The sequence below is a fragment of the Pezoporus flaviventris genome, unplaced genomic scaffold (genome assembly GCF_033815535.1).
Source record: "Pezoporus flaviventris isolate CSIRO_AGI_PZ_B2104156 unplaced genomic scaffold, CSIRO_AGI_Pfla_v1 ptg000036l, whole genome shotgun sequence".
Taxonomy (NCBI): Eukaryota; Metazoa; Chordata; class Aves; order Psittaciformes; family Psittacidae; genus Pezoporus; species Pezoporus flaviventris.
Genome location: NW_026892584.1, coordinates 38,781,828 through 38,802,313, shown reverse-complemented (window position 1 = coordinate 38,802,313; position 20,486 = coordinate 38,781,828). Strand labels below are relative to the sequence as shown.

Here is a 20,486-nt window from a genome sequence, read left to right as displayed (position 1 = left end):
AGGATATTTGTGTATGTAACCTTGAGAAACTAGATTAGAGTAAGCTATGATTATGTGAACTTTTGGCCTAGGCTTAGAATTAACTTCCTGGGCCACATGTGCCTACATCTGAGTTTTGGCCTTATCTGAATGTAGAATGCTTGATGCGTGTATGCGTGAGCATGAGTGTGTGTAGTTTTGGACTGGTTTCCCTTCATGCCAGGTAAGATGTAGATGCTCTGTGTGCACAGGACTGTGGAAGCAGGGAGGACTGGCACACAGTAGTAAAAGATACTTTCTGGAGAACACAAGAGTGCCTTTAGTTCAATGCCATATCTAATCCAGTATCTTCCGATAATTGATGGTAGCTGAGATTTTGTATATTCAGTGGAGTATGTGTATGTTTTTTGTACATTTGTATCATTATTTCAGTAGCCGCTGTTTGACCTTTACTCCAGGACTTTGTCTAAACCTTTTCTGAATGCATTTCTATTCATCAGATATAACTCATTGTACCTAACTAGCAGAGCTGAACTGTGGTGTGGAGAAACCCTTCCTTTAGTCCTCTGCTGGCTGCCTGATCAGCAGCAGGATGTGCACATGGAGAAACCAGGCAGTCCTTTCTCACCCACCTGTTCAACAGTGTTCAGAACTTTGTGTTTCTCATCCGTTTCCTCACTGTAAGTCTGTTTGGATATGGAAGGATTCTCGTTTTAATTACTGCTTGCCAAGGTTGTTAACATTCCTGATCACCTCTCTTGGTCTTCTCTACATTATACCTGTTTCTGTGCATAAGAGTTAGGAGTATGTGTCAGTGAAGACATGGAGACATTACGGTGGTATTTGTTGCTAACTGCTTTTAGAATAATTGGAAGTTTTTTCCTCTGTCATTCAGGCACACCAACTTGACATTTGGGAAGCATGTGGTTCTTCAGCTCTTTAGAAGTTGCCTCTGATGGTGTTAAAGAGATACACATGGAGCTAGGGTTGTTTCTCTCCCTACATGTCTTACTTTGGACTACTGACATTAGCCTTCACCTGCCATTTCCACCCAGTGGAACAGTTAAATTGTCCTGCCTGAACTCTCAAACTATAAACTTCTGCTATCATGAATAATTCTGTATCATCAAAAATCTTATTCACCGTACCTTTCTCCAAGCAGAACAGTATCTTGGGGGTCAGGAATTCAGATGCCATCTAATAACTTTTCTCCACCCTGGAAAGCTGATGACTTATTTCTATCCTTAGTAAACGGTTAAAAGAGAGTTCTATAAAGGCCTTCGTATACTCTAACCCTCTAACAATTTAACTTTTATGTTTTCTCCTGGAAATCCATGTCTGTAGCAAAGGAAAGGATTATAGTGCATTCTCATTGGTTCCTCAAAGTATGTTATTAGATCTGGGAAGCCCAATTTCCTTAATATGCATAATTTCATTCTTTCCTTCTACAGCACTGGATCCAGTAAGCCTGTCTGTTTGCTACCTGGCACATCAGGCAGCCAAGCTAGCCTGTTCCAATTCGGGTTCCTCCTCCTCCATTTTCCCTTTCTCCATTTTTCTCATCTGTCCGATGAATCTGGTAAATACACAGGTTTGCTCAGTGGTGCAAGATCCTTTGTGATGCAGGGCCAGAATACCAGTTCATTCAGATACTGTTTTGGTCAGTGGTTTGTGCTTCTGGAAAAGAAGAGGAAGACTGGGGCCTATTCTGACACTTCAGACTTGACTGGTTCTTCAGTGAAGAACATACTTAAGATGTTATATCTTAATTATTAAAGCCTTTTTTTTTTTTTTTTTTCTCCCAGAGGAAGAGGTTTTGGTGTGGGAATCTCCATTAACTTCATTGTATCAGTGCTCATGTCAGGAAGCTTCAGGCTTTTATTAATTCACTTCAGAGCTGCTGGCACTTCACAATCACATACTCAACTTCATGTATGCTTCCTGAACTCTCTTGGCTGACTTAGCAAGTTAATATAAAAACCACAATAAAGATTATACTATCTATCTTCCTCAACCTGACTATTGTCCTCCTCCTCTATGGCAAGTGACCTTTCTATAGTTCTTTACTCAGCTGTTTCATGATGCAGTGACATATGCGGTCTACAGATTACTAGCCTAGCCTGACACAGAGGCTATGCTGTAAGCGTGAGTAACCAACCTGGCAACTGCTTCTTGTCCTGCCTCCCATCAATATTTTCATCATGGTATGGGCAGATGTGTGGTGTGAGCTGTTTCACCGTGTGGGTGTTGCTGAAGAAGGCTGTGATCTCATCCTTTGCATGGGCATTTGTCTTGGCCACGACCATTAATGTTGGCAGCAGGGTTTTTTTGATAACCACAGAGTATGTGGGTCTGGGTTAAAAGTACATTAGGGCTATGTATAGGTTTATTCTCTTCACTTAATAATAAATTCAGATCCACTTCACTGTGTGGCCACACTAATGCTCTAGCAAGAAGAGATAGGAGTAAAATTGCTGTATTGAAGTCAGGAGTGGAAGTTAATGCCTCCTTTGATTTCTGCTACGTAAAATGCCTATGGCCTGCCCTGTTGTAGCGGCTCAACAAGCCCAGCATGAAAGGACACCCTTCTCCACAGAGTAAACAGGCAACCTGACTTAGTGTCTGGGAGGTGAAATCCTCTGGCATTGCCACTACTGCAAATAAGCCACCCTGGGCACCCATCCCCATAAGCTGGGAACCAGCAAAGTGCTAGTGCTGGCAGGTCTGCTCTCCTGCTCCTATCAGCCAAGCTTCCCCTTCCACTTGGGTACACCTTGCTCCTACAGCTATTAAGTGGCCCTGTGCAAACTTCAGCTTATTATGTCTTAATTATATGAGGCCTGCAAAGGCAGAAGAAGAATGTAGTAAAAAAAACTCATTTACAGCAGGTGGCTGATGTTAACAGAGGGCACACCATATCCAGGGTGTACGCTCGGCCTGAATTACAACATGGTTATTACTGACCTCAGGCATAATGCCACATTCCAAGAGAGAAAGTGAGCCATGCCAGCCCCCAGCTTCCTCAAGCTTAAGTAAGATTATGGGAGAGTTTCACAGAATGGTTGTGATTATCTGAGAGGCAGCAGTTTTGAAAAATACTTGACATTGTCAGGTTTGCCATTAAATGGGTTTATAATTAAGAAACACATGAGCTACTGTATGAGATCATTATAATCTCTGCTGTTACTGATCCTTGCCTGTGCTCTTCATACTGGAAAGGCTCCTTCTTGTGCTTCGGGGGCTGTTGTCTGGGGTGCACATCAATGTCTGACAGCTTTAATTCCCATGTGGAATCTTACCTCACTGTTTAACCTGTCTCTCACCTCCTGCTGGCATTAAATGGCTAACAGCCATCAGGCTCAGGCTGGAGCTCACTGTTGCATGGACTTCTGTACTTAATCTGCAGTAGACCCACATTGTAAAGACTAGATTGTCTTCTAAAAGGCAGACTTAATTTGAGGAGTGCTAAAGAGCAATCCCAAGCCTTTCAAGCCAAAGCAGGTAACATTTTACAACTAACTGCAAAGCACACTTCACCCTGTCTCCTCTCCTGGGTCTGCTCAGGCTCTCCTGCTCTGTGGCACTGGCTGGGCAGAGCTGTCAACCCGCAGCTGAGCCTCAGTCACTTTCCTCTCATCATTAACTCAAGGGATGTAAAAGTGCAGCTCAAGTGATGAATGAAACAAAGAAAGGCAGGGCCAGGTGGACAATAAACAGTTTATTACCAATATGAACACAGATACTGTGATGCACTGACGTACCATTTTTTTATATTGTGATAACTCTGAGACAAAGAACTTGTTGGCTGACAACTAACATGTCTCTGTTTCTTCTTGTGATGCCTCAATATGTTTCTGTTGGCAAAGGATCTTCATTTACATTGCAGACTACTAGTAAAATTACTTTGAAGTCATCTATCAAAAGCAAATGGTTCACATGTGTTCTTATCTACTACTAAAAAGAAAGGTAATACATTTAAATAAGCAAATACAAAATACAAAAAAGGCTGACAAATCCAATGTGCAGTGTCAGATGAAATCTAAAAAATCCAGAAATTTAAAATTTAATATTCTTTAGATTAAGACTTTTAAAATGAAGTGAATCCAAGGCAGCAACAAGCTTCAAAGTGTGCTGAGTCTGCTAATAAAAAGGGTATAAGAACAAAGACAGTGCCGGTGTCCTCTCTCACCATCTTGCATGACCTTGGTACACTTAGAAATGATCCAATCTTCCTAGCATTCTTAGTACCGTCCAAATGCTTTGCAATCATTATGTTGTACTGATTCTACTCAACTCCTGCCGTATGGCTAGAAAACCAAACCAAAAGGTTAATGAGTAATGTCATACCCAGTGTGATGGAAAACGTTAAGTATAGAGGTTGCAGAAAGTACACGCTGGTAAAAGGATGAGTGGAGGGTAAAAGGATGAGTAAGGATAGGCAGCTGTTTGCTTGCAAACTGCAGTATTGGTGTAAGAAGTTGCATCTGCGGTTTATGTGAATGTCTTATATTGCACTGGAATGAACTAGGAAGGCTCTGAGGGCCAAGCTGCTGGGATGGTAGCAAGGGTCTCCTCAACTGCAAATTGCCCAAGGGTTTGTGAGCACACAGGTCTAGAGCAAGGGGACGGGGAATGGATTTTAGCTGTTTTACAGTCTCCTCTCTTTCCCCTTCTGTGTGAATCTAAGATGGGGAGCACAGGGTGTGGAAATGCATCTTCATATGCCCTAATGTGGGCTTCAGATATGGATTTTGCTGCGCATTTCAATAATGGCCCTGAAAAACAACAGCAATTTGTAAAACAGTACTGATACATTTAGTACAGTTGTACTTTTCAATAAGTTATAAAAATACATGGCTATTTGGAAAGCTGGAATTGAATGAAGGTCAGAAATAGCTCTACAAGAATAGGAAACCTACAGAAGATGCTCGGGATGGATTTTCAGTTTGGTACCTTTGTCCCCTCCTCATCCCAACCTGTGTGGCCGGCTAGTTACAAGTGATTTCACACTCCCTGATTGTGATAAACTGACATGCTATAGGAAGGTCATCTCTCATCCTCTCACCTGTGAGAAACATCAGCCAGTGAATTTCTCACAGGCTGGGAGTGAAAATGCTCATCAACAGCAAAAAAATAAAGGATGTAAACACAGTGTCACGATCAGAGCTCAAAGTAGATGCTTGTTCTTCAAATGTGTATATAAATCAGAGCTGCTCACAGAAGTCTGAAAACACCAGGGAACTCTCTGCAGTTCCTATCATCTTATCTATGGGAAATTAGTCATAAAGATGAGAAAAATAATAATTTTTCTCTTTCTTACCATCAATTATCTCCTCTTTCACTTTGTGTAACTCTCTTACAACTTCCTCCAATATTTCCTGATGAGACAAAACACAAGTCAGCTGCTCAGAATTTCCTTCTAACTGGTGGAAGAAAATGCAAGTTTAATATGGTTGTGCTTGTCCCCCACCTCCTCTGATGATCAGAGCCTAGCACTACTAACAGCTACGTCTGCACTCCCAGGCCAAGGATGCAGAAGATACTGGCATATTTATTTGCACATTTATGTACAGACATCTTGATGAAATAGCAGTGAGATTGTGCTCTCTTGCTGCTTACCATCTAGTCCTCCTCTAAGCACCTAGGTGTAGAGGAAATCAGAAGACTGAACAGCTGTTTTGCTTGTACAGCGCATGCATGGGGGAAAATGGGTAGCTCATCAATCCTCAGAGGTGTGAAAGACCTTTACACTCACCTGTTTCATTCGATCAAAATCTAAGGCATCCATAGCCACATCATTGCTGCTGCTCACTGGCTTCATCCTGGAGAAAGGGAAAAAGAACATTAAAAAAGCCCATCAGTTCCTTGCAGTGGACATTAAGCTACACCTGCCTGCTAGTGTGGATGAAACACACCCCAGAGCAGGAGCACCCGTGTTTTGAATGCTGAACCAGAGGCTCCCTATTGTGCTGCTCAAGAGTGTTCAGCAGCTGGCGAGCAGCACTGCTCCTGTTTGCAACCTGACCCTCAAAGATACTGCTTTCTCCTACTGCAGACATACTGGAGGGAGTGCAAAGAAGCTCAATTCATTGGTTTGTTTTTTTTTTGGTGTTGGGAGTCTCAATGATTTCAGACTAGAAAATGCTGAGATGTCTTCAGGGGATAAAGCCTGTTTAACGATATGTTTCATTACAGCATTTGAAATTTGCAAGCTGGATGTCTGGTTTTCTCTCAGTCTGTTTTCTGTACAGCAACCCTCTCTTAGCCATCTAGACTTCAACTGGTGCTAAAGTAATAGCAGAAAACAAGTTAGAAAAATATTACAGGAAAAGTAATAACCCAGTAATCCTTTCCTTGGAAGGCCTGACTGAGTCAAGTGGAGCTTGTTGGTAGCACTGTGTAGCACAGGTACTTTTTCTTGAGTCATAAACAAAACCAATCTGGCTAGTACACTTGAGTGCTGTTGATCTTCCAGGATGTTATTAAGTCAGTGGGCTGAACTCTGATGATGGCTGATAAAATAAATGAAGGATGAAGAAGCTGCTTGACTTTCTCTTTTAATCAGTAACTTCTAAAAAACTTCAAAAATTAACTATGCTATCTAAATAACAAGAAAAGCTTCAAATAACTTTGCCATCATCTTTGGGCCCAAACTGAGGGATGGTGGAGATTCTGTCAGTCCTGAAAGTATGCTTGGTCTAGCAACCCCTTCTCAGAAAATCTTAACAGGTCTCCTACCATCTCACAGCTAAGCTGGGAATTAAGACAGATACAAATGCCATCAAACTGAACAGGAATGGAAACAGGTCACTGCTGAGGGAAGGCTTTGAAAACCTGCTCTGCTTCCCCCAAAGAAGTTGTTTGAGCAAGCAAAGACTGAGCACCACTCCAGATATCAGACTAAGAAAGGATTTTTTCCCACTGAACTAGTCCTCCTCCCAGGAAGGAACGGCACTATAGAAGATAGCTGGTGAAAACTTGATGGCTGTTTTAAATAGCCCACGTTTCATTCCCAATTGAAAAAATGAATGGTATTTCTATATTGAAACACTCGCCTATTTCCTAGAAAGAACATATCCCATTGGTTTTAGGAGAACTGGAGAGACTATATTTTGTTCTAGTAACACTGATGCATCCCTCTGAATGTTTGGGCCCGGCATGTTCCCGCGTCTTTAACACAGCAGCAAGTACATGCAGATAGTTGCCTTTGGCAACTTTCTACCTGCAGACTATCAGCACCGTCATATACATAATAGAGTAAACTAAAGGACATCTCTTGCAGTGAATTCTAAACATACATAAGCCTGTGTTCTGCCTCCTTATTCAGTTTATCCATCCATCTCAGTGTCCACTACTGCAGTAACACTGTGTCATTCAAGACCAGCACTGGAAGGAAGTCTCTTTAGCTGCCCAACAAACTTCATCTCAATCTTTGGGGTGTTAGGAATATGGGTGATAGAACTGCAGCTTGGCTGTTCACATTGATAGGACATTTGGAGTCCTACTCTAGGCTTCTTGGATTTGACACCTGCCAGCTTTTATACCCTATATTTCTGAACGCCTTTTCTGTGGCTAGAACTTTTTACAGCTTGATGTTATTAACTTATTGCACCAAGCTTTGCTGTTCTTTCTCATGCACCCACTGCAATTGCATGGATGGAGGAATAACTTCTCTTCTCCCAGCTGCAAGCTCCTCAGATAATTCTGCCTTGGCTTTGAATTTCTGCAGAGGCTGGACAATGAAGACTCTTCTATTGGCAGGGTCATCCTGTACCTGCTGTAAAAAGATGCTCCAAAGCCTGCCTTTCACATGGCACAGTGCACTGCCAAGCTCGTGCCTCTGCTTCACAAGCATAGATGCTTTAAGTGCTTGCTTAAAGTGTGATTAATGTCTGTGATGCCTGTGCACACCCGAGCAGGGGGCTGTTTCCATGGAACAAGCCTTTGACATGACACATTCCACCTTCACACTTTGTGCAGCGACAGACAAAGCAGAATGTAAGAGAATGAGTAAAAGACGTCACAGAAGACAAACATTAGTGCTGAACGATGGGATTAGCCAAAGGACAAGCCAAGACGGTTACAAAGCTAGGCTGTTAGCCAGTACCTAGAAGACATGTGGGATTGTGTGGGGCTCTTAGCTTCACAGCTCTTCACCACTGATGGATTTCTATAGCAATGGAATGAAACGAGAAATGAGTTGTGCACATGCCACGGGACAGCGTGACCATCCCAACTGCTAGCCAGCCAGAGGGACACCCCATGCAGCTCACCTAGAAAGTAATGAAGATACAGGTTTTTCAACAGAATTGCTCCTTTCCCATGGCTTTTTCCCAGAGTCTGGAAAACAAAAATGAAAAGTTACTGTTAATTATTTTTTTCTCTAAAGATAAAAATATCCTGAAGTTTATTGTCTTACACAGCTGCTTTCATTCAGTAAGGATGAGCGACTTAGAAAGATCCAGGAAAGCAGGACTGATTGAATGAATGAATATTGAATGAATGTAAGAGGTTGCCTGTATTACAGAGAAAGCATTGGCAAAAATCTGCATAGTGATCCCTTTAATTAGGCACCAGATAGTTAAACAATACTAAAAAGACATGGAACTGGATCAGTAAGAGGAAATGCATAAATCATTTCTATTAAGAAATACAGGCTAATTGCTACAAGGCTTATTTTATTACATACAATCCTTATTTATATTTTAAGTTAAAAAGGCCTATTTTTTTTTGTTTGCATAGTTGGCAGAAAATATGGGTGTATCTAAAAATAGTGAGACCCCCATGATGCAAATCTCCACAGAGAATTTAATGTTGTCTAGATTTCTAACTTGCAGAACATTCCTAAAAGCTGCACTAATCAACCTGTTACTGAAAATGCTTACTATTGTTTTAATCCCCTCCTAAAATAAAGTGAACTGTTTCAGAGACTTCAGTAACACACAGCTTCATGCACAAGGGTTTGCTCCTCCGTGAGGTCCTAAAAAACTCCTTAAAAGAATTATGTCACTCTCAGGAAATTTCTAGATATCATTCTTCATTTACATGCATCTTTCTCCTGGCTTCTTCCCCTTCCCTTGCAAAGCATGCAAATAGTGGCTTTGTTCCAAAAGGAAGCTGGTATGGTTAAATACCCATTCCCTTCAGAAAGGTTTCTTTTAGCACATATGAAAGCCAAGACTGATGCAAGAATGAATCTGACTGGCTTGCATCTTATCTACTTGGAGACAGTCATTTCAACTCATCATAGGAAAAACATATTTTGGGGGCTCCTTAATTTCACCTAGCAAACCTCGGGATCAGGCTCACTGCAACAAGCTACCAAGACCCATTCCCCAACTGCATAAACCAGGAGACAGCTACACTACAAAAAAGAAAATAATACAGCTTTTTTACTCTTAGAAGATTTCACAGTGTTGAAGACACAGATCCTTAGCTACATGACTGGACCCCGCTAACTAAATTGGCTGTATTGGCATTGTCTTGGCTGTGAAGTGTATAAAATCACAATTTCTTGCTGAGTATAGTTTTTAAAACAACAGGTATTTGAGAATTTTTCTCTTAGTTGTATTCAGAAGTAGGATGATGAACCCAGAGTCTGCAAGTGGTGGAAAAGACTAGATTAAGAAGACAACTACAACACTAGTAGTTTAATACCTGATGAATTTTGCTGCTGCTGGGTGGAACCTCGTGTACTGGGTGAAGGAGAGGTGCTAGCATCATCCTACAAAGAGAAAAACAGGACATTACTGAATTCTGGAGATGAAGCAGAGTCCTCTTCTGCTCTGTAGACTAGTTGCAGCACAGGTGGTACAAAATCGAGTTTCCTCCAAGCATGTCTAACAGGCACTGCTGCCAAGGTATGGGCTCAAGCTCATTTAAACTTCAAGCTTTCTCTCCCTTTAGCATGGCAAAATATATACTTTTTAATTTTTGATAAAATGGACATTTTTTCACAATTCCACTGAATCACCCTCATCCCTGTACACCAAACCAGGCTGCATTACCACTCTAAAGTTCTGGCTGCTGATGTTTAAATACAAGCCACCCACTTCCCAAATTTAGATACGGGAATGAGCTGTCTGAAGGAGCAGTAGGTTGGATCCCAGCCTTTTAGCCCAGGAGAACCACTGGTATTAATAAGAATAGTCCAGGTACTACCAAAGGTAACTAAGTAATCCAGTACCCCTCCTAAGTAGAAGATTAAACACTACATCACATATTTGGACTCTTTTTTCTGAGATTTGTAACAGATCATAAAACATTCACCTCTGTATTTGATATTATTTAGCAACCCTCACAACACACTCAGGAAAAGCATTAACTCTGCATTGTAAAATGGAATTGCACCCAGTCTGACAGAAGATCCCTCACCACAAAGTGTCCTCAAGATACATGTCAAACAGATGTTCTCTAAAACACATTTCTGAACAGTTTGGTGCTATCAAAAAGTTTGATTTAGGATGTAAACTAATGCAGAGTTTCAGGGGGAGAGAAGAAGGGGCAGAAAGACAGCAGAGGCTGAATAGTTAGAAGCTAAATGGTGCCTTTCATCTCTGAGTACATGGCTCAAAACCAGCTTTGGGGCAAAATTTAGAGCAATGGTTGCATAGCGGGGTCAGTAGGCAAATTCCATGCTTAAAGCATCCCTTGAAGAACAAGCGAAAATAGCTGCTTTTCTCCTTAAACAGTGCAAAGTGCTTATGCCTGCTCTTGCTACAAACTTTTCAGACTGGGGTGAGGCCTACATTTTCCAAATAAATTTCCTACTGAGCAGCTGTTACTTTGTCTTTGGAGGCAAGATCTCTACATAGGTGATATAAGGCACACACGATGCTTTACAAACTTGCAGCCATGACAGAGAGCCTTCATGAGGGTGCTGGTTAGCAGCAGGAATGCTGTATTGAGCAGCAGCCCAGAAAAGCACCACATGGGAACGGACACAGTGTATATATCCTGGCCTCTCTTGAGACTAGAAAGGTCTCCCACGCTTTATCAGTTCAGTGGGTAAAAAATAAGTATTTTAATCTGCATGTTGAACTCAAAATTGGTGCATCAAGTTCAGCGTAAAGACTGAGTAAGATAAACCCACTTATTTGCTTTTGTGGACAACATATAAACAGAACAGTTAAAACAGAGGTGAATCAATGTTCTCTGAGGCTCTTCAAGCTCTATCATCTCATTTTAGTGCAGGTATCATGAACACATATTTTAATCTTTGAATGGTCTAATGGTTAATACACTGTTGCCCCTTCACCCCCCCAGAGACATTTTGCATGTGCGCCCTGGGGTCTGAAGTGAGCTGATTCTTGCTTTGCATGGAGGCTAGCAATCCAAAGTTACACCACATAGTTGGTGATCTACTTCAGCTTAGCTGAAACTGCAAATTTAAAATAAGAATCATAAACTTTATCTCAAATTTACTTATCAGAAGGTTCAATGCATCTTCTGATGAAGCAAGAACCTACCATACCTACAATACTTAGATCAGACCATGAGAAAGCACCTGTTAACCTAGTTTGGACAATAACCTCACTTATGAACAAGGCAGCAATTCTTGTTTATAGGCTGCTGTTCCCAGGAAAGGTGGAAGCAGTTACATTTAGCTTTTGACTGAATGTGCAAATCTATTCCTGTATCAGCACTGCTTGTCACTGCCTGCCACACACAGTGAATGAGCACAGGACTTTGGCTTACAAGGCAGCACATCAACATATTTGCAAGAGCAGAACAGTGAGGAGTCTTTCACTTACATTCTGGCTTTCCTCTTCCTTTCTGTCAGCTGGCTTGTCTGACTGCGACGCTGCTTTCCTCCTTTGCAAAGGAACATGAGATAGGACACACAGTCAACCCTCTAGAAACGTATCTTCCATGTGGGAAGGCTGATTCAGGCTCTGGTGGGAGTTTTTATTTACTTAGTTCATCCGAGGGAATGTGATAAAGGCTGATGTGTTTGGTTGTGTAGGATTAGGGTGGGGGGAGGAATCCAGACCTTGGTGATACAACTCAGGGAGAAGGGCAAAATTATGAGGTGTTGTTTAACAGAGGAACACAGGGTGCAGAGCACAAGGAAATGTGTTGCAGTGGAGGAAGGAGGCACAGCTGGATATGAAACTGGGTGAGAAAGGGATGGCTTCTCTCTAGGGCTGAGGAGATAGATGGTGGTTCCCGTGCTCTAACACAGGATGAACACCCCAAATCACCAAGGGTTTCTGAAGACCAAGCTAACCCTCCCCCAGGTGGCTCAGGTGAGTATTGCAGAGATGACACTTCTCAGCTAGCTCCAGGATCATTTTGCCACCTTTATCCCCCCATCCCTATACTCATTCAGAGAAAGGGCTGTGGCAGTGATCCCATGTGATTGGATGAGAGTCAGAAAAGCCCTTCAACTCACATCCATCCGCACTGGAAAAGATCAGGCACTGTTTCTGCTCAGTCAAGACCCCTTCTCCCCTTAGAGTGAGAAAGCTCTGGCTGGAGACTAAGAGCCAGAAAACAAGTGCACCAGCCTGGGTTTTCAAATGTCTTTGGTGAGTCTCAAATCCAGTTCAAAGGCAGCAGATCTCCTAAACCCCATGCCAATGTTGGTGATGCCTACAGAAGTTGAGTGAGCACCTGAGATTCTCACACTGTCCTGCTTCCTGAGGAGAGGCAAAACTTTCTGAGAAGCAGTGGCAAAGAGCTGCACTCCATTTACTGGATCAATTGGACGTGAGAGTAAACAAAGATGTTGGTTGTTTATCTTTGAAGAGCACATGGTAAGACTTCTTGGGTGTTAACCACACTGGCAGAGGAAAACCAAATTCTTGATTTTCAAGCCCTATTTAGTGTCTAAAAAGTACTCCAGTGTGCCAGGCACTGATTCTCTGGACATCCGATTTCCCATTTTAGACAACTAGGGGAACTGCGGCTCTCGTCTCCACATGAACTTCGGTTGCGATGATCCTTATCCACCTGTGAATGCTACCCTTAGCAGATGTTTTTTAAAACACCAATATGATAGATTTTTCATTTAGTCTTGCTTCTGAAGTGGACAAAATTTAATCTCACAGAACAAAAAATCCCAATGGCACTTAGAAAGGCTTCTGACTTTCAAAGCACTGCTATAGATTTGTCAAAGGACTTTTTTTCATATCACTGGCAAAAGAAAAGCCTCACTGGATACAAAAATTGGAGGCTTTTATGTAAATTTGACAGAAAACTAGGAGTAAAATGCATTTGTAGGACACGGTGCTCTGTGGGAATTATTTCCAGATATTCAACTGAATTAATAATTTTATTGGATCAGTAATAATTTTTATATTCTTTTTCTAATATTGACTTGATTCTTCTGAGAAAAAAGCTTACAATGATTACGAACTTCAGTGAGGGAAATACTTCCCCAGGTGAGAGACCAGTGTTAGATTTACGTCCTGCAAGAAACTTAACTGGGCTAGAAATTATAGTAGTTTGTGAGAGAGTTCATTATTCTGCTTGCACTTCAGTCCTGAAGCAAAGGGCTGTTCTCACGGGGGCCACTAATACTACAGAGCACCTGACCTCTTAGAAGCGTTTTCCTTCATTACTTACCCAGCATTAGATGCATTCCTGGTTTCTGAGCATATGGTTTTCTGCTCAGCAAAGGGCTCCTGGTATCCCAGGCTTATCACTCAGTGATTTCTGTACTGAACATGCTCAGTTTAAAGAAACTGTCTTTTTAACTCCTACCTGCCAGCTCCGTAACAGCAACCTGAAACACAGTGCCAGGTTCTTCCCTTTTCTATGTCATCACAAATAAAAAGGGCTTTGCAGCTGAAAGAAATCCTCTCAGTAACAGTTTAACAGCATGTGCCCAGATTTCACCCTTGACTGAAAATTCATTACAATTCCATGGTTTTGTGAAGCAAAACTTGGGAAGCAATTCTGTTGCTGTCAACGTCCTGGGAAAGGATGCTTATGGTAGTGCAGGTTCTTTTGCTAAGATACTGAGAGAATTTGACCCTGAATACCTGAAGACACCAGAACCCACTGCCAAAAGCTATACTGGAGTACATGTTAGACTAGAACCACAGAAATCTGCAGGATTTCTATAACCAAGCATATGAGATGTCGATTTAACTTGTTTGCTTGAACAGAAGGAGTTACCCCAGCATCTAGTCATGGAACCTTACTTTGCTTACAGGCATCATTCAGTTCAGCAAACTCAGTCTTGACAGGTAGCAGCACAAAATAGATCAGAAGGTGAACCAGTAAATAACTATTAAAAGCTGTTAAGCTACTTTAGTTCAGAAAAGAAAGAAAGTGATCTGTACCTACTCTTCGTTATTTTACTCATCCTTTTCTTTCACTATTCATATGTTGAAAAAGATAGAGCTAAAACTCAAACATCTAACACTAGGAGCTTAGGAGTCTGACATAACATTATTGATGGAATCAGGGGAAAGCAGAAAGAAAAAATAATTGGAATAATTGAGTGTCTTTTGACAGCTGGTAGCTTGATACATCATGACTCGCTTTAGATGAGAATAACTTGGCTAGCCTGTCTGAAATGCACTGAGAATCAATAACAAGTCACCTGCCAAGATGTTGCCTTTTATTGCACTTCTGTTAATGTTTTTAGGTTCAACATCCCGAATGTGTTGCATAAAGAATAATTTGTTTAAGTTCCTTTCATAGTTTACTCTATCTGAATACAGTAACTTTGAAATAGATACGGTAAAATGGCAAAAGTCAGGAGGATGTATTTGTCACCATCTTTAAAGGTTACCACACTGAAGGATTTCTTACAGCAGCAAAACTCTGCCAGGCATCATTGCTGCAACATCTACAGTTTCAGATATACACACAGTTTTACCCGGCAATGCTGGTGACTAGCATCTATGTAGATCTGGTCAAATTTCAAAGAAGCACCAAAGTGACCCACTGATAACCAAATCTTGTTCCACAATTTGCTTCAGAGCTCATGCTAGTGCTTACTTGAAGTCTGAATACAAACCTTTTTGCCAGCAATTTATTCATTTCTTCCATTAGTCCTCCTCCGCCTCCTCCACTACTTGTTCGATTGGCATCACTTTTAGAGACCCCACTGGGGCTGGACCCTCCTGAACCATCTTCTGGCTTAAGACAGAAATAAGCATTGGAATTAATGAAAAGTTTCATTTACAACCGCACCCTCAATGATCAGTTTTCCTAATTATTCGGAGAAGTGATCACCATCACAGCCCAAAATACAGACATAGGATGTGTTCTGCCTTGGAATAAAGACCTTACTAAGACTAGGAGCTGTCTGGGTGAGGCAAATATATGGGCAAATGATGAAAAACCCCAGAGTTTTCAGAGCACCCCCAGAGTGCTCTTTGTTCATCATTATGTTTATGCACGCTTATGCAACCTTTACCTAAGTGGACACCTATTGATGTGCTGCCTCAACAGTCTACACTGTTTTCAGTAATAATGATGCAGTTTTAACCACTTATAATGAAAACACTAACAGTGTAATGGTGGGCTTTGCAGAAGTACTGAAATCCTGGCAACATGAGAACTCACAGTGATTTGATAATTCACATTTTCTGAGGAGAAGGAATTCCACCAAACATCTGCTGCTCAGCTGTATTTGCACTACAAATTCACATTTCAACGTTCACCTAAGGGGGGGCAGCTGAAGCGCGTTTCACCACATTTCACACTGGATTTGCAGATCATTACACCAAGCTGCATCAGGCTTTCCCGCAGCAAAGAGACCCTGGGGGAGTCCCAGTGCCACCTCCTTACCCGTTGAACTCTCCTTAGTTTGGCACCAGCCAGAGCTGCTGCGAGCCCTGACATTGACCCATCTTCAGTGCCAACCCCTTGGCCAGCACCTGCCGGCAGCGGGGGAGGTGGGGGGGGCGCAGCTCCCATGGGTGGTGGAGGGACTGGGGGGGGTGGCGGAGGTGGGGGCCCCCCGGACGAAGTGGGGATCACAGCAGCGCCACTGGGATGACCAGGTGGTAGTGCTGGGCCTGAAATGCAGAGAATAAGAGTTACAGTTGACATACTATATTCTCCAGCCTGTATGCAAGGTCATGTTTCTGCTCCCAGGGTCATGACCTGACTGCATGATGAGTGATCAATGCAAGGAAGCACCAAGCATACAGGAAGATGGGAAACGGTAGTTGCATCAGTGGTCAATCAGCTACAGGTGTGTCCTCCTGCAACACCCTGTCACTGATAAACTAGCCTTTTCCCTCCTCTTCTCCCTGGCTGGGCTAGTGTTTTATTGTGTGCTGAACTCAAAACACAGACAGCACTTCCCAGTTCATAAGTAGCATCTTCTGCTTGTCTCATAGCTTTCTACATGCAGATAACAAACAACATCAACCAACTCCATGGACTTTAGTTAACATCAGTTTTTCACAAGACTCGTGGCCTACAGCGACACATCCTCCTTTCTGTTAATGCAAGGTGTATGGCCTCAGCCAGTCTTCAAAACAATGGGGGAGACTCCAGCTCCAAGCACCCCGAGGTTCAGCAAAGCTCCTCAAGCAGCAGCCTGTTGGAGGGGCTGGTGGTGGGTAACTCCATTGCACTGTTTTGCCTGTCTCTAATGGGTCAATTGAACAAATACACCTGCCTAAGGGTATTTCGCCACGTTATACTCTCTCAGAACAGGCTGCTCCTGATATGTAATCAAAGCCCAGTTGTTCAGTACATGTTATTTTGGAAGACAGACAGGTTTTGACTGAGGAACATTTGGGAACTGTATTTAACGTCAACAGCCTGTTTTTCTTCTTATCTAGGTTTTCTTACAATACTGCCTTATTTCTGTGGTTATTTCTGCCATTATTTCATACTCCCAATTCCATTCTTGAACTGAACCATAGCTGCTATTAGAAATAATTTAAACATTTCAACCCCTCTTTGGCTCACAGACATAACAGCCAGTAATTCATTGTGGGCACATTTAATTGTAATTGCAAAACTACACCCACCTAATTAGAAGACAGCCTGAGGCAAAAATTGAACTGAGTCAAAATAATGGACTGATGTGAGCTTAAAATAACTTTATTGAACTAAGTAGATTTCAAGGGCTTGTATCAGCAGGACTGAGCCTCTAGTGGCTGCAATAATATTTTTAGCAGAAAGCGAAAGGAAATGTCTCAGTTTTCTTTCTTTTCTAAGCACAATCATTTAAGCATTATATGGGGTTATGAACAGGAATGGATCTGCATGAAAAAATGTATGAACTGAACTGCAAATAGGCATTACTTGTGACTGTTCTAACTCCACAGGCTTTAGATGAACACTAGAAATCAAGACCATATGCAAAATGGTAGACCCAAGTTCTTGATCTGCCTGCAATGAAAAAGGTTTGCTGGAATAGTTACAGTAACAAGTCCTCCACTACAAATTCAGTTTATACCAGGAAGTTACGCAAGCACAGGGGATTCTATAACAAAACTATGCTACATCTTTTGCTAGTAACAGAAATACCACTGAAGAAAAAGAATAAAAATCACAGCCTCTACCAGTACTTAGACAACTAGTCAACCGCAGACCTGGCCTCCAGCTTCAGATGAGCCCATCCACTAGATCTGGACCAGCTGAAAATAGGTTTTGTACTACAAAGTGCAATTTGACTCTGCTGAATGATAAAAACCTCCTTCCGCGCTAATACAGTAAGAATATGCATTGCAAGATTCCAGCTACAGGGCTCTGGTCCTGTAATTCTTGTTTTCTGCCTTACTTTTAGCTCAGAGGGTCCCTGGACCAGTCGTGAGTCATTTTGGTACTTTTACACCTTTCAGAAATGACATGAAGCAGAAGTAGCCTTTGGTCTCTCAGCTCTTTTTCTAGTGGTCACAGGCAGTGCCAATAGGGCTTTTTAAACAGCTGAAAGCTAAGGCTTTGTACAGGTCACAGCTCATTCAAAAGCAGTACTTACTCAAGTGAGCAATGGCTGATGAAGTCATGTAAGGAGGGGTCCTCCCGAGCATAGTCACCTCAGACACAGCAGCGTAAGAGGGAGGCAATGGAAGACAGTGTGACATGGGCTGATACCACTGCTGAGGAGGACGTGATGATGGATGGGAGGATGGGGAAGGAGCCTGGCCAAAGGAGCTGGGCGGGCTGGTGATGGTGGGCAGTAGGGAAGAGGATGCAGGTCCTAGGTGTGGAAAGAAGGACCCATCCACACTTTTCACCTGGGTCACAGAGGGGCCTAAAGCAATTTGTTCTTCAGGATGGCCATTCAGAGGCACATTTGCCAAGGTCTCCTGGCTTGCTTTATCTGTGGGTCCTTTGACCCTCTCAGGCAGGGCAGGAATCAAAGGCAGGATGGTGGGACCTTGTGGTTGCGGGACATCACCCCTCTGCAGAGGTGGTGCATTTGTGGCAGAGGAAGCAGAAGACCAAGGAGAGCATGAAAGAGAAAGGCGCCTGAGAGGCTGGCGAGAGGCAAAGGGGAAGTGGGAAGGATGGGGAGGTGGTGGAGAGAGTGAGGTTTGCCTGATGCCTGGCATTATGGTCCTGAGGTTTGGGCAGGCTGGAGAGGGGGAACCGGGGACTGTTGGCGGCTCAGAAGCTGAGTGACTGTGCAGGAGCTGCGGTGTGTCTTTGGCTCTCCACAGGGGTCTGAAAGAGAATGGACGAGTGGGCTCGGGGACAGTGGGTGCCGAAGAGACAGCACTGGCATGAGGTAGTAGCACTGGTAGAGGCACAGCACCAGAGGCAGGAGCACCGCAGTCACTGCAGGTGGGAGGAGGAGACTGGGGCTGAGAGGGGGGAGAGCACACGCTTATCTGACGGGTGGAAACTAAAAGAACAGAAAAGACAAATGAAAAGAATAAGATGGATACACGGCAGGAATGAAACCAAGGCAAAGCGGAACGGAGAAAAAGGAACCGTGAAGTAAACGCAAACAGAAACTCAAACAAAGCAAAGAGGAGATGGTGCAGGCACTGGCATGGGGGTTTCCAATCCTCAGCAGAACTGAGCCTGTGTTGAACAGAACCCTGGCAGAACGGGATGGGCTGCGTGCTCCAGTGCCAGTGAAGCTCCTCCAAGCCCCATGTGAATCTGAATCAGGATCACGAGCACCACCCTTGCAACAGGGGAGCTTCAAAGGCATGCTGAATACTGCAGTGGCCACCTTGCAGCCAGGGAGGGAACAGCCAGAAGCCCCTGGGAACCACATCCTGCTCCTCACAGATGCTGAGGCAGGATTTTGGCTATGTTCCCTATGCAGACTAGTATGCAGTAACCTCTGCCGAAGCAGAGGCCAACGACTTCTGTTGCTGACTAAGATATGTGTGTATGCCTGAACTGGTTTCAAGCCAAAACCTAAAAAGTTGTAACAGCTGAGGGAAAACACTGCACTTACGTGGCCAGATTAACTGAAAAAAAATCCCCAAAACAAAAGCCCAAACACAAGATGGCCATCTTGGCTCACTTGCTCTGCCTTCTTTCAGAGAGGCAAAGCCATACTTTGTTGTTATAAGCTATTCCTGTCATCTCTCAGCTTAATGCAACTTAATATGCCATAGAAGATTTTTGTAAGCTCATTAAATATATATATTTTTTCCTTCAAGCCTACAGAAGACTCCCCACTTCATGACCACAAAATCCCGATCAGTTTGCATCTAGAGCTGTATTTTCCTCTGCGCTGTAGTTTGCTTTGTGCTGCAGAGTAAGGGGAAGCACCTGACCTGGCACACCCAGCACATTAACCGCTGTGTGCTGACATTCCCTGGAAACGTGGAATCAACTCTTGTGGAATCAACTCTTTTGGTGGCTGTGCTACCTGCTCTCCTCATGGGGGTGGAAGAAGCATGGCCAGAGCCCCTTGGTATGCCCTAAAGTCCCCCTCAGCTGTACAAGTTCTTTGAAGTGCTTTTGCACTAGCTCCACTTGATGCCCCTGTACATGAGCCTCTGCGAAACCATGCCCAAATGCATGTAAGTCTCTAGCTGAAAATGCTTTAAAATCTAATCATAGTTATAACCACTTGTAGCAGTCTAGCTCTTGTATAGCACCACACAAAACCAAAATACACCTAGAGAAAACAAGCGAGAAGAGACTGTATATGCTTGGTTTGATACATGCCTGTGGTAGAGGTTCTTCTTTCCAGAGATTCCTGGCGCTGTTGCTGTTGCTCCATCACTTGTCTAAAACAGCAATACAAAAACCCTCAGTCATTATGTATTCTTTATAATTTTGAGTAAAAGCTTTACACACTGAGAAGCACTCAAGCTGTATGTCTTCGGTGGTGTGAGCCAATCCATCACAGAAATGTTGACCCCTTGAGATGGAGGTGGGTTTGATTTCACTTGCCCTAGCTGCAGCGATGCCACTGCACGTGTTGGGGAAGTATAACCAGGACATTGCCCTGCACCTGCTGGACATGGCAGGGGTTGGATGATCCATTTAAAATAGCTCTTCAGTGGGCTCTGTGTGAGGAACAGTCAGTGCCCAAGGCCAGGAAAGCACAGCAGCCATGAGTGTTGCTAACCTGAAGTGCATGAGCATTGCTAGGAAAGATTAAGGGTGTC

At 43.1% G+C, this 20,486-nt stretch overlaps 1 protein-coding gene across 1 annotated transcript in view; it reads right to left on the bottom strand.

Annotated features, from left to right (window-relative positions):
- Window positions 1–3,678: 3,678 nt before the first annotated feature.
- The window catches only part of EVL (Enah/Vasp-like), a 126,017-nt gene continuing 109,209 nt past the window's right edge, over window positions 3,679–20,486 (bottom strand). Inside the window, exons 6-16 of the mRNA XM_061464018.1 lie at window positions 20,041–20,102; window positions 17,882–18,751; window positions 15,730–15,959; window positions 14,954–15,075; window positions 11,733–11,793; window positions 9,637–9,703; window positions 8,253–8,319; window positions 8,087–8,149; window positions 5,735–5,801; window positions 5,300–5,357; window positions 3,679–4,286 (exon numbers count right to left, since the gene is read on the bottom strand). Of these exons, the coding sequence (XP_061320002.1) occupies window positions 4,249–4,286; window positions 5,300–5,357; window positions 5,735–5,801; window positions 8,087–8,149; window positions 8,253–8,319; window positions 9,637–9,703; window positions 11,733–11,793; window positions 14,954–15,075; window positions 15,730–15,959; window positions 17,882–18,751; window positions 20,041–20,102 (1,705 nt within the window). The 3' untranslated portion in view covers window positions 3,679–4,248. The remainder of the gene's footprint in view (window positions 4,287–5,299; window positions 5,358–5,734; window positions 5,802–8,086; window positions 8,150–8,252; window positions 8,320–9,636; window positions 9,704–11,732; window positions 11,794–14,953; window positions 15,076–15,729; window positions 15,960–17,881; window positions 18,752–20,040; window positions 20,103–20,486) is intronic.